Below are 13185 nucleotides of genomic sequence, written 5' to 3' on the forward strand. Positions count from 1 at the left end.
ACTGTGCATCACTTCAGTCTGAAATGAGTAATGTGTCATAAAAAAGACCTCTGCTTTTCCAGAGTAGGCCATAGTCTGTGCCAGCTGCTTATGATTTTCTTCATACATTAGCATATTTCGGAAAAAGTTGTTTAAGCTGTATGACTGTATATATTATAAATACAGCGACAATACTTTGAGTATGTTTATATGTGCGTCTCTTACCCATCTTTCAAAACATAAACAAATAACACAAACACACAGACAGACACACAGACAGAGACAGACACACACTATTTTAATTTTGATTCAAAAGCACAGTTCAATTAAGACCCAGGTTGGGCTTCCATTCCTTTCCATTAAAGGCTCAAAGCCTTTTCTTATGATTGCCATTCAAAACCAGTAAGTGATGAGCATTAGTAAAAATAAATTATTAAGTTCATATACAACTACCAGCGCACTAATGGAATTTGTTTCTTTGTGGTCCCTTGATTTATATGTTGGCTTTTTAAAGTGAATGGAGAAAAAACAAGTCAACAGGCAACTTCTGAAAAGTCACATTCGAGGGAAGTAAGAGGTTGCGACCTGGGAAATTGATTTATCTTGTTGAAAACTAATTGCAGGCGCGCTCTGTGTGTGTGTGTGTGTGTGTGTGTGTGTGTGTGTGTGTGTGTGTGTGTGTGTGTGTGTGTGTGTGTGTGTGTGTGTGTGCTCTGTGATGGGGAGTTGGCTGGCTGCCAGCACTGGCCTCTGCTGCACACACTGGCTGCCTGCTACTCTTAACTTGTCTCCATCTGCCCTCCCCGCTGCAAAGCCTCCAGTCTGCTTTATTAACCCTCATCAATTCAGCACGGACCTGTCCAGAGTGGATACCCCCCCCCCCCCCCCCCCCATATCATCCTCTCTCCAAAAAATGATTGCTCCCTCCTGTCACTACGCCCCCAACACACACACACACACAGGCGCACACACGCACAGACACGCACGCACGCACAGACACGCTGGTCTCTCCTGTCTTTTGCTTCTTCTTTCCCTCTCTCTTCCCATGTATCTCTCTCCCTCTCTCTCTCCCTCTCTTCCCATCTCTCTCTCTCTCTGCAGTCCTAAGACAGTCCTGCTCTTTAACCAATGGGCTGTGCCTGGCTCAGGAAGTCCTGGGCCCTTTGCCATATTCAGAGTCGACCCACACGTCCGCCTGCCGCCCACTAGGAAGCGGAAATTAGAACCATTCCATCCTGTCACTGTGCTGCCACAAAGCAAGCTCGCACACACACGCACACACACACACACACGGAACCAAAGAGGGATGGTCTAAGCCATACTATTCATATTGGGCTGACAGGAGGATGACTTAAGCAGAATGCTCTGTGGATTCAATGATGTGTTCTATTAGCCTAAAAACACGGGGACAGAATGAATGAAGGAGCCATTAGGACTGCATGCACACAAGCATGCACCGCGACAACCACATCCAAAAATGCATTCACATGCACACATACACACAAACACACACAAAAGGATTCAGACACAAACTCACACACAGACACACACACACACACACACGCACACACACACACACACACACACACACACGCACACACACACACACACACACACAAGCCTAGAGCATGGAGACTGCAGAGGTGTTGGGGAGGGAGTGGCTGGGGCCGTTAGCGCTGATCCCGCCCCTGCCTGCTTCCGAGCGCTCGTTAAGGTCCTGCTTCCTCTTCCTGGCCCCTCCCCGGAGGCCCAGCCGGGACGGGACAGGCCCGCGGATGGAATAGCGCTCACGGGGGCGAGTGGAATGGAGGGGGCGCGCTGCCAAATAAACTTTCCTCCAGACACACACTCCCTCCCTCCCTCCCTTTCTCTCTCTATCTCCCTCTCTCTCACTCACTCTTTCCCTACTGCTCTCCACCTCCCCCACTCCTCTCTCTGTTTTCCTCCTGCTCTCTCTACCTCCCTCTTTCCCTCTCTCTCTCGCTCCCTCAGTCAGACCCTAACACACACACACACAGAGAGAGAGAGAGAGAGAGAGAGAGAGAGAGAGAGAGAGAGAGAGAGAGAGAGAGAGAGAGAGAGAGAGAGAGAGAGAGCTCTGCTGCAGCACTGTTGTGCTCCGTGGCTGCCGTTTTGCCACAGTGTGTTTTTTTACTGTCTGAGGGCGCTTTATTAAAGCACGTCTGCTCCAGCTCAGCTCAACCCAGCCCAGCCCAGCCCAGCTCCCTCTTCTCCCCCGCCGTGTGTGTGGTGTGGTGTGGTGCGGTGTGGTGTGGTGTGTGTGTGTGTGTGTGTGTGTGTGTGCACTGGCCCACTCCCAGTCCAGACAGGGAGAGGTCTGAAGGCATGCACACGCACATGCACACTCCAGAGACAACAAGTACACATACACACACACACACGCACGCACAGAGAGCACACACAGACACTCAAGGATACACATGCACAGGCCTACAGAGGACCAAGACAGGGCGAGGTCTGAAATCACACACACACATAGTAAAACAGAACCAGAGATAGAAACTTTCACACATACAGCCAGCCCACAGGGGTCACCTGTACCCAGACTCAGTCAACCCCACACACACACACACACACACACACACACACACACACACACACACACACACACACACACACACACACACACACACACACACACACACACACACACACACACACACACACACACACACACACACAGAGAGAGAGAGAGAATAATGTGGCAAAGACATGAAATAGCAGCTTACTTTTTCAGAGGGTCAATGACAGTCTTCTGGATCTGGTTCACCTGCAGAGGGAGGAAAGTATGACCAGAGTCAGTTAACAGCCCTAAGCCAACGTCCATTCATCCAGCTCAGAAATGACTTTGTCCACACACAGGCAGGTTTTTTTTTGTTTTTAAATGGTGTAGAATTCTGGGGTATTCTTACTGTATTCTGATGTGTTCATATGTTACTTGTGTGTAGTATACAACGGGGAGAGGTCCATACTGTTGTACATAACATAACTGTGCCTTAGGCCTGTGCACCAGCAGGAAGGTCAGACAGGCCGATGTTTGGGAACATCCGAGGAACATCAGACATAACATGGGCCATTCAGGCTGGTATCCATCCGGCCAGAGCCGGGTTTTGTACACTGGTTGGCGCCTGCCACGTTGGCATGATTGTCGTTTGTATGTTTTAGTATAACAGGCTTTGTCTTGTCTGACTCTGAGACGGATCGAGGAAGCGACCAAGGAGCATCTTCTGTCGGAAGGCTCAGCCGCCGCTTCTAACAACAACCACAACTGTTAGACTCTGCACAGTTTTACTGTTCGAGACTGTGTTCTGTTATTACAGTGCATGAAAATGCACTGTACTGTTCTTCCTAGGCAACTTCTTCTTATTATTATTCCGCTTACCACTTTTTCTATATGCAATTTCTCTTGAACAGTTTAACTTAGAAACTTCATTTAAACTTTGTAACGTAGGTCTTCAAACAGATCGGGTTGCTATGTCTTTTCAACTTTGAAACTTTTATACTTTTTAAACTATTAAAGAAAAACTTTTTAAAAATCCCCATAGACTTAACATTGCCGATTATGACATCATAATACGGCCATTAAGCAATTAGAATCCTATGGCAGGTGTTCAGGCCACCTGCAGCCTCAGGCTTTAAGCATACAATCTGGGTCAATTAAGACTACACATCCTATTCAACTGTTTCCTCTGCCCAAAACTGTTTTAAAATAAAAGTCCTCACTATAATAATCCACTGTTAAACAATGTAACCCATTAAACTACTGAACTTTTTGCATTCAACTTTTAAACGGTCTACTTTTAAACTTTGATAGCAATTAATTTATGGTTAAAATGGATAATAATTTAACTTCAAGACTACTTTTAGTTAGCCATGTAACCCTTCATGGTTTTAAACAAAGACCCCATCCCCTCCCCCAATGGAATGCTAATGTGCTGGTTTAAGGCCTATCACTTACACAAGACAAAGGATGCTACCTTGATATAATGTATCCATGTATCATGAAATGTAAATGTATTCATGTCTGGTATCATTTTGTTAGTCTCATTACAAGGATTGTAATGATGTGATTGTGAGAATGTTTGGAACATTCTATAAGTGATATTTCTGATATATAAGATATCTCTCCTCATGCTATTCTGATAAGAATTCATAGGTGTGAAGTGGGTGTGAGTAGGTGTGTCTGATGCCAACTGGAGAACCAATAGTGGGATTGTTCTTGGCGCCATTTTTGTTCTTTGTTTAAAGCATTTAAAAGTAACTAAACTGCAATGTTTGTCAGATCAGATTTTCTAGACTTGGACTAAGGATGTAGCGGAAGAGAGGATAAGTTGGCTACAGGCCAACCTAGGCCTCAGGCCTGGGCTAGGCCTACATAGACCATAGACCTTTTTTGTACTCTCTCTCAGCTTGTAACATAATAAACCTGATTCCTGAGTTTTTCCTGAAGTTCGCCAGTCTAAGATCAATATTAAGTAATTATTCACCACAATTACTTTCAACTTTCATTAAACTATCTATCTATTAAACTAGCTGTCTATCAACAACTTTTAAACTATCTACATTCAACTTTTAAACTTTTAAACTATATACATTCAGTAGCTGTCTATCAACAACTTTTAACTTTTCATCAACTATGACTCCTACTCACTGTAGCTAGTTAGCAAAGTTAGCATGTTAGCATTGTTAACATTTTTAACAAAACTGCTAAAAATGATTAGCTAGGTTAGCTAAGTAACATGGTTAACATAGTTAGCATGCTAGCATTGCTAGCATAGTTAGCATGTTTAGCAAAACTGCTAGAAAATGTTAGTTAAGTTAGCTAAGTAACATGGTTAGCATGAACATGTCAATCAAATAGATGGCGATGTTGGCCAATCAGAGAGAAGTAGGAAACGTCACTTCACAATACAATAACTCTTCCCTGTCCACACACAAAAACTGAAACCAGAGTTTTCGAAAATCTCCACTTTGGCCAGAATCTTTTGAATAACTGTTTTCAGTGACCGAAAACTGAGTTTTCATGTCGAGGAAATGGCAAAACCTTGTGTGGACAGGGCCTTAATGACAGGGGGCAAAGTCACAGTATGAGGTCAAACACATAAACACACACACACACCAGCTAAAAATTCCAACTCTGGACCACCAAACAACTCAAGTCAACTGGCATTTATGCTTAAGGCCTTTTACAGAGAAACAAAAAAAGAATCCCGGCTCATATCAATTTCTCTATTTGCAGATACAGTCAACACAATCAACAATTGTCTGTTTGTGTTGTTTTTTCCCCTCCTTCCCTCCCTCCCTTTCTCTCCCCTCTCTCCCTTGAACACTCCGAGATCATCCTTGCACAACTGGAGGGGCGGAAGGAGGGGGGGGGGTGGGGTGGGGGGTAGCTATTGTGGAGAAGAAAACTTTTGTGACGTTGACTCCTTTATTGTACACAAGCCCCGAGGAGAAAGCCGTGAATATTCATCGAGCGCGCGCGATACAAAAGGACGCCGGCGTCTGGGGACGGACATGAAAGCTGAGGCCCCACTCGGGCGCTCAGATCCTGCGGAGGGTGGGCCGCCTTACAAGATGAAAGATCTTTGCAAACAAACATTTTAACAATAACAGTTTATACTCCACATACACTCCTCCACTACCTCTCGCCGGAGCTGACAGGGAAAGATGGAGGGAGGGAGGGAGGGAGAGAGAGGGGGGGGCTGCTGTGTTAAATGGGAGTAAACGAGTAAAACCAACAATCTCTTCTTTGGCCTCGCACCAAAGTCTCACAGACAGACAGAAGTTTGGAGCCTTGCGCAAGATAAAAGTGCACCCCCACCACCATCCGCTCTGCGTGTCATTTCCATTGCTGATGCCAGGGCGACTGTGGGTTGTGTGTGTGAGAACCTCTGACTACCCTGCTAAACTAACCTGGCAAACAGACACGAGACGCAGGCTGCGTTTATCTACGCGTAGCCAAAGAGCGAGCAGCCAAGACGCAAACTGACAGCTTCATCTGAAGACGCTAATGAAGCAGAGCTAATCACCTGCTCACTCATTATTTCTGAAGTAGTCAGTCAAGAGCAGGGAGATGATGCCACACACAAGGCCTTTCCACACTAAGACCTATAACTACAAAGAAAGAAAACTGTAACAATATGTACTATAGCAATATTGATATGGACTATAACTATGTCAATATGAATTATAACTATATAACAATATGAACTGTAACTATAATGATATGAACTGTAACTGTAGCGATATGAACTTTAACTATATCGATATGAAGTATACCTATAATGATATAAACTATAACTAGAACACACTGATTCTTGAGATAAGGGACCAAACATGTCCCCCGTTTTGCGCAAAAAAATAAGAAATTAATAATTGAAAAATACTTTAAAGGTTTAGTGTAAAGGACCCATGTATACTGTAAACATCAATTGCATATATTTTTATGAAATTCCAAAATTAGTAATAAGAAATTACAACCAAAAGGGGGTGTGTCTCGGTGAAATGTCGCCAGATAGCTGGGATATTTACACTTCCTAACTCAGGCGGGGGATTTACGATACAAAAGGATAGCCCCATTACTTCCGTCAAAAGCACGCGAGATCTGTGTTGTTTCAAGATGGAGCTGACCGGCAAACGACTCAAGGTATTGTTTGTATACAGTCCCTTCTAATAAACTATCTGTACATTTACAAAGTTGTCAATGCCTCGTTATATATGTTAGGACCCTCGTTATACTACCAATGAAGTGTCGGGCTACTTTGAGCCTCATAAGTGGTCTAAAATTAGCAATCTTTTTACCATGAAAAATGCCCTATCGATACCAGTGTTAGCATTTTGGAAGCATTGGCTAAAAAAAGGCTAGTTTAGAATGCATCGGATTAGTGTTTTTTTGCTTCCCAATGAACGTTCAAACTTGTTATCATGCTCAGCATATCCAAAATCCATTTTACACCGGATTTCCCCTATAAAATGTATGCAAATTATTGATACATAAAATTTCAGATAAGTTGCAATACAATAAAATATTGACTTCATGTTCAGTTCTTCAAAACTGTGGAAGTTTTGTGGGGATAACTATTATTTTTAGCCTATTCACCTGTAAGATATCTCTCCATATACAGTACATACAATGGTCATAAACTGGCTGATAAAAACTGGCCCAAATGCAATGCTATTACATATTTTGTAATTCTAGGGTGGTACTGTATACCTCGTCAGAAATCTCTACGAGTCTTATTCTCCTTGAATGGTACTGATTGACCAAAATTAGATTAGGGGGTCTGGCTAAAGGGCTATTTGGCCCTACAGTGATAGCGGTGGGCAGTTAGCTTACAGTTGACTCCATTGTTGCAAAGTCTGCTTCCAGGCTCAACCGTTGTCCATAACAAGTTAGGGTTAGGGTTAGGTTTTAGGATTAGGGGTTAGGGTTCATGTGTTCATGACAGTGTCATGTCACTCATGTCGATAAAGTAAAGTAAAGTGTTACCAATATAACAATATGAACTATAACTCTAATGATATGAACTATAACTCTAACAATATGAACTATAACTCTAATGATATCAATGTGCACATCCAGAATGTTTTTCAAGTTCATCAATGTGATTTCTAAAATTCTTATTGGCTGTTGGATTTCTATCGCTATTAAAAATGCCCTAAAAGTGAACCCCAACGATATCATTCTTCATGATGCTGCTATAGTATGTGATGTGAATGTTGTCATTCTAATAAACAATAGCGATACTTAAAGAGGAAATCCGATGTAAATTGACCCATAGCCCTCTGAAAGCTCACTACATGCAGCCCATAGGAAAAAGAATGAGAAAATATATAGACAAAGATATGGACAGGCAGCTGAAGCTGCCCTAATGGGGCATCTCTCCTTAGTTTCAGTTTCAGTTTGAGATGCCCCATTGGAGGTGCTTTAAGCTGCCTGTCCATAATTTGCCCTATGTTGTCCCAAATTGTCTCGTTCTTTTTTCCTATTGGCTACATGTGGTGAGCTTGAACAACAGGGCTATGGGTCAATTTACACGACAATTGTTTTTACTGTTAAATAAAATACGATACAATCCAATGGAAAAGTTCTGTGTGGTTGCGTTCAAGACAACTGGAAGCCTACAGAACGCCACGTGCCACCTTTAAGCTCAGGCCTAATGCCTGTGGGGTAAAAGGGCAGTAGTGACGAGTGACTGCAGAAGGAAACCCGTTCCCTTGTCTGTCTGACTCGTACAGAACACACAGAAAAGAAAAAGGGAAAATTAATGGCGTTTGAACAAAAGAGACACTAATCAGGGATGAGAATAAACAGCAACACCTAGTATGTGTATGCGTCAGTGTGTGTGTGTCTGTGTGTGTGTGTGTGTGTGTGTGTGTGTGTGTGTATATGCATCAGTGTGTGTCTATACGAGAGAGGCAACAGAATGTAAGAACATTGTATGAGTGGATTTACTTGAGTGGGTGAGTGAGTGCAAGAGAGAGAGAAACAGCTGGTAAAAAAGTGAAAGCTTTTAAACAACAATTGTGTGTCGGAGTTAGAGCTAGAGAGGCTTTAAGAGAGACAGAGCATGAGGGACAGAGCTAAAGCGCATATGAGAGACAACTACAGTGAGAGGGTATGCGTGAGAGAGAGATGGAGATAAGGAGAAGAGAGAAAGAGAGAGAGAGTGCGTGAGAGAGAGATAAGGAAAATGTGAGTGAGAGTGTGTGTGTGCGTGTGTATGTGTGTGTGTGCGAGAGAGAGAGGGAGAGAGAATGTGAGTGAGTGTGAAAGAGAGAGAGAGATAGAAGTGAGCTACGGAGCGGTGGAGTTGCGGAGCTGCCTCCTCTGGAGCTCTGCTCTGCCTGAGGCCCGTGCTCCTGCAGCAGTCTGAGTGAGTCACGGGGCAGAGGGCACCCCGACACACACAGCGCCCAAAAATACACACAGACCCCGCGCCGCACTGGCTCACAAATCAATACCTGCCCCTCCCCTCCGCACTTCTATCTATCTATCCATCTATCCATCCCTCCCTGCCTTGCACTTGCTTTCGCTCACCATCCTGCCTCTGCTTCCATCCATCGAAGGCCCTGCAGCCTAGTCGCAAACAGAGAGAGAGGGGAGAGGGGAGAGAGAGAGAGAGAGAGATCACAGTAAATGAAGGGCTAGAACACTGCTTTTCTTAACATCTGCATGTTTCTCTTTCTCTCATTCTCTTATCTCTATCTCTGTTTTTCATTCAGACCCCCCGGCCATGCATCTCGTTCCCAACATCAGCTTCTGATTGGCTTGTGCGTGGCTGTGGCACCGGTGGATTGGAGGAAGAGCTGCAGGTTTTTGTGCTACGGTGAACTGCACTGGGCTCCATGCGATTCACAAGCCTTTCATTAACGGCTAAAGCATCCTGGGGCGGTATTCAGGGCTCGGTGCAAAAAGAAGAAAGAGTGAGAAAAGAGAGAGAGAGAGAGAGAGAGAGAGAGAGAGAGAGAGAGAGAGAGAGAGAGAGAGAGAGAGAGAGAGAGAGAGAGAATGGAGCATCTACAATCAGCTGTGCACTGTTTTCATTTTGCCCGTGGCTGCTTGCTCCTCTGCCAAAAGCTGACAGTCTGGGATACCAAAGCCCGCGTTCAGCCAAGGAAAAGGCTGGCTAAAGCAAAATAGAGATGTTCTGCGTTGCCTGGTTTTGGTGGACTTGGCAGGAACATCGTGGGAATGGGTTTCTCAGTAGCATGAAGAAGTACTAAGATGCAACTTGGATAATCCTGAGGCGTAGACAAGGATCAGCTGTCCAGAAGAATGTTTATCTCTCAGTCACAACAAATGATAGTTTACACCTGTTGTTAGTTAGGAGGAGGTTAACAATAGAATCTCTTGAACAAAACACTGGATAGGGATTGCTATGAAAGAAGAAAATACAAGCAAAACTACATACAGTACTATAATAGTTTTGCCTGTACATAATGTACTACATACATAATATATAAATAAATGGACTTAAAGTAGTATGTATACATGATGGACTTTTTGAAGAGAAACTTCTCATAACAAGCATAGTGTTCAGTATGTGCTTGCCTCTTTATTCTGCTCCTTGTCCATAAGAATTGCCCCAGTGAACTTGAGCGGATTTATATGCTGACCGATTTCACACAAATGCTTGTGCGATTCGCCTCCGTACCTGTTTAACATCCAGGAAACCAAGGTATTTATCGAATCAGACATTTCCAATAAAAAAGGGCTAAGCGGATCGTCGACTCCCACACACTCCCCCTCCCGTTTTACACCTTTCACTGCTGACCCCCGGCAGATGCCGGCGATGGAAATCTTAAATGAAATCACCATCTCGTCGAGAGCCTTTCTACAGGGCTGACCTTCCTCTTGACTCTCAACTTGTTTGCATCGACAGCAAAAGGTCTGCGCAGAGTCCGGCAAACAACAGCTGGCTCTGACTATAGGGATAACCTCTATCTCTATCTATCTTTTGGGTGGTGAGGGTTCTGGGGGAGGGGCGGGGCGGGGGATGGCGATTGGGGTTGTGGAAGATAAAGGCAAGCAGCAGAGGAAAGAGTAGCGAGCTCTCAAGAGAGGGGAGTTTGCTGGAAAACCGCTGTAGGGCTCTGACCCACACTAAGCTAATGCAGAGTGGAGAGGAGAGGCGAGAAGCAGAGGAGAGGCAGGAGAGGAGGGCAGGAGAGGAGAGGCAGGAGAGGAGAGGGCAGGAGAGGAGAGGGGAAAGATGAGATGGTATAGAAGGACACGGCTTCATCTGGCCTCTTTATCTTTCGCGCGCAGCGTTCTGGAGCTAAGTAGATGACATGAGATGCAATGCGAGCCAGCCAGCGTTCCGGCTCAGCTGCTGGGACCAGATTTTCAGTGAGGGAGCCGCAGGAACCGTTGCAGAACAGTCAACAGGGGGGGGGGGAGGCAAAAAAAGCCAAAAAGCCTGTTGTGAAAAATGTTACTCATGCTCAATCTGCCAAAGGAAAGCACGTGTTGCCTTTTCAGGAGAAAGCTAAAAAAATTGCACAACCGTTTCCAATGAACGACCCGGAAGCCCGCACACACACAGTGTCTCCGTTTTCAAGCTGTCTGAAAAAGGTCACTGAGTGATGGCGGTGGCGAGAGAGGGAGCGAGCTCTGCCACTGTCGCCCATCTGAGGCCGAGCAGAACCGCCACTCGGCTAAAGCAGGGGTTACAGCAGGGGGAAACACTCCCACTCAGTGGACGACTGGTGCCAAGGGCAGTGTGTCTGTGTGTCTGTGTCTGTGTCTGTGTGTGAGGGGGGGGGGGGACAGACAGAGAGCAAGAAAGAAAGCAAGGAATAAACAAAAAAGAAAAGGAGAGGAAGATGAGACCCAAAATCTCCAGTGTGCAGACGTTGAGTGGTCTCCACTGACTGGGGATAAGCACGGAGGGAGTTGGATTGCCCTCCGTTCTCAAGTACTCCTCGGCATTCACTCCTGATCGGCACGGTTCCCAGTGCGCCCTTTTCTTTTCATTTCTTTTCTCTTTTTTTTTTGGTTGTCGTTTTATTCATTTTTTCTTTTAAATAAAACACTGCACCGCGTCTCTAGCAAGCGCCATGCCCCGAAGACACACTCTGCACTCAATGCTAATATGATTCCCTCTGCAATTACCTTCAGCGGTGATTTTAATCAAACACTGTGAGTAAACACCACAAAATAATATTATGGAGAGAAAATGAAGACCAAAAGGAAAAAGAGTGAGAGAGGGAGAAGGAGAAGAAGAAGAAGAAAAGAAAAAAGAGTCCATGACAGAAAGACTGAAAGCTTGAGAGGATTAAGTAAAGACTGGGAGGAAGGAACACCCCGATCCCATTATACAAGGGCTGTGACAGTGAAGAGAGATGCCGCCATTCTATAGAAATGTGTTATTTTAAACAGCACGACTAAGTCACACACACACACACACACACACACACACACACACACACACACACACACACACACACACAGACAGACGACACACACAACTCATCTCCAGGCACGCACGCATGCACGCGCACGCACACGCACACGCACACGCACACGCACACACACACACACAAACTCATCTCCAGCAAGAGATGAGCAGCCAATGGACCAGTGGCGTGGAAGTGTGGCATCTCAAACGGGAGCAAGGGAGACGAGATGGTCCACAAATGTGTGAGGAGAGGAAGGGCTTTTCTGGTCCACAAATGAGGCGGCGATAATCATAACATGGGAAGAGGTGTGTCGTAGTCACTGTACGTTTGAGAAAAATCCTACAAACTGAAGATGTGAACGAACTAAAATTTCAGTCTACTACACCATATACTAACAGGCTCTTCACCATACAAAAACAGGCTCTACACAGCTCCAACTGAATGGTAGTCTTATTCTTTGCCTTAGAAGCTCTCTACTGTGAACGCCCCCATTCGTGCATTTCATTTCTCAAAGTTGGCCCCTTTGCCTGTGCTGAATCACCATGGATTGCACCACGATAAAAGCTCACACATGGCTTGGGAATGGAGTTGGCCGATGGGCCAGTTAGGTTCTGGACTGCTCACCTTCTCCTGGTTGAAGGCGTCCATTCGCTTCATGGCCGTGTCCAGAGCCGCCATGAAGTCCAGGAAGGACTGGTCCTGCTCACAGAGGGGGTTGCTCAGCAAGTCTCCCGAAATCTTCACCGCCGCCTTGGACATAGCTGAAAGACAAATAAAAGAATTAAATTAAAAAAGGCGCACACACACACACACACACAGACACACACACACACCACCCACACCCACACCCACACACACACACAAAAGAGTGTGGACAAGATGAGATTAAATAGCAGAGCAGACCTGAAAAAGCAGCAGTTTGGTGGTAGTGTACTGAACTGGCGCTGCACAGAATACAGCAGATCATCTACAACCTGTGCCAAGCTGGCCCACAGATGCGAACCAAACCAAAGTACAGGCCCGACACAGGAGAACAGCAGACAACACCACAGGGGGAGCTCAAGGGAGGGGAGGGCGAGAGAGAGCGAGAGAGCGCAGAGGAGAGGAGAGGAGAGGAGGAAGGGATGGAAGGAGAGAGGGAGAGAGGGAAGGAGTGATGGAAGGGGGGGGGGGGGGGTAAGTGTGAGAGAGTACAGCCGCGCTGCATCTGTTGAACGGATGGGGGCTGCGATGGAGATGAATATTCACCACAAAAAAAGAAAAAAAAAGAAGAAAAAA

General features: G+C 45.4%; 1 protein-coding gene across 2 annotated transcripts in view; it reads right to left on the reverse strand.

Moving 5' to 3' along the window:
• The window catches only part of bin3 (bridging integrator 3), a 49326-nt gene that overhangs the window by 18742 nt on the left and 17399 nt on the right, over nt 1-13185 (reverse strand). For both annotated transcript variants that reach the window (XM_076269920.1, XM_076269919.1), the window contains 2 exons: nt 12532-12668; nt 2730-2770 (listed from right to left, as the gene is read on the reverse strand). In XM_076269920.1, coding sequence (XP_076126035.1) covers nt 2730-2770; nt 12532-12668 — 178 coding nt within the window. The remainder of the gene's footprint in view (nt 1-2729; nt 2771-12531; nt 12669-13185) is intronic.

The sequence above is a fragment of the Alosa pseudoharengus genome, unplaced genomic scaffold (genome assembly GCF_046254945.1).
Source record: "Alosa pseudoharengus isolate Yale_2024_CS ecotype anadromous, Long Island Sound unplaced genomic scaffold, YU_APseudo_1.1 YU_APseudo_1.1_scf_6, whole genome shotgun sequence".
NCBI lineage: Eukaryota > Metazoa > Chordata > Actinopteri > Clupeiformes > Clupeidae > Alosa > Alosa pseudoharengus.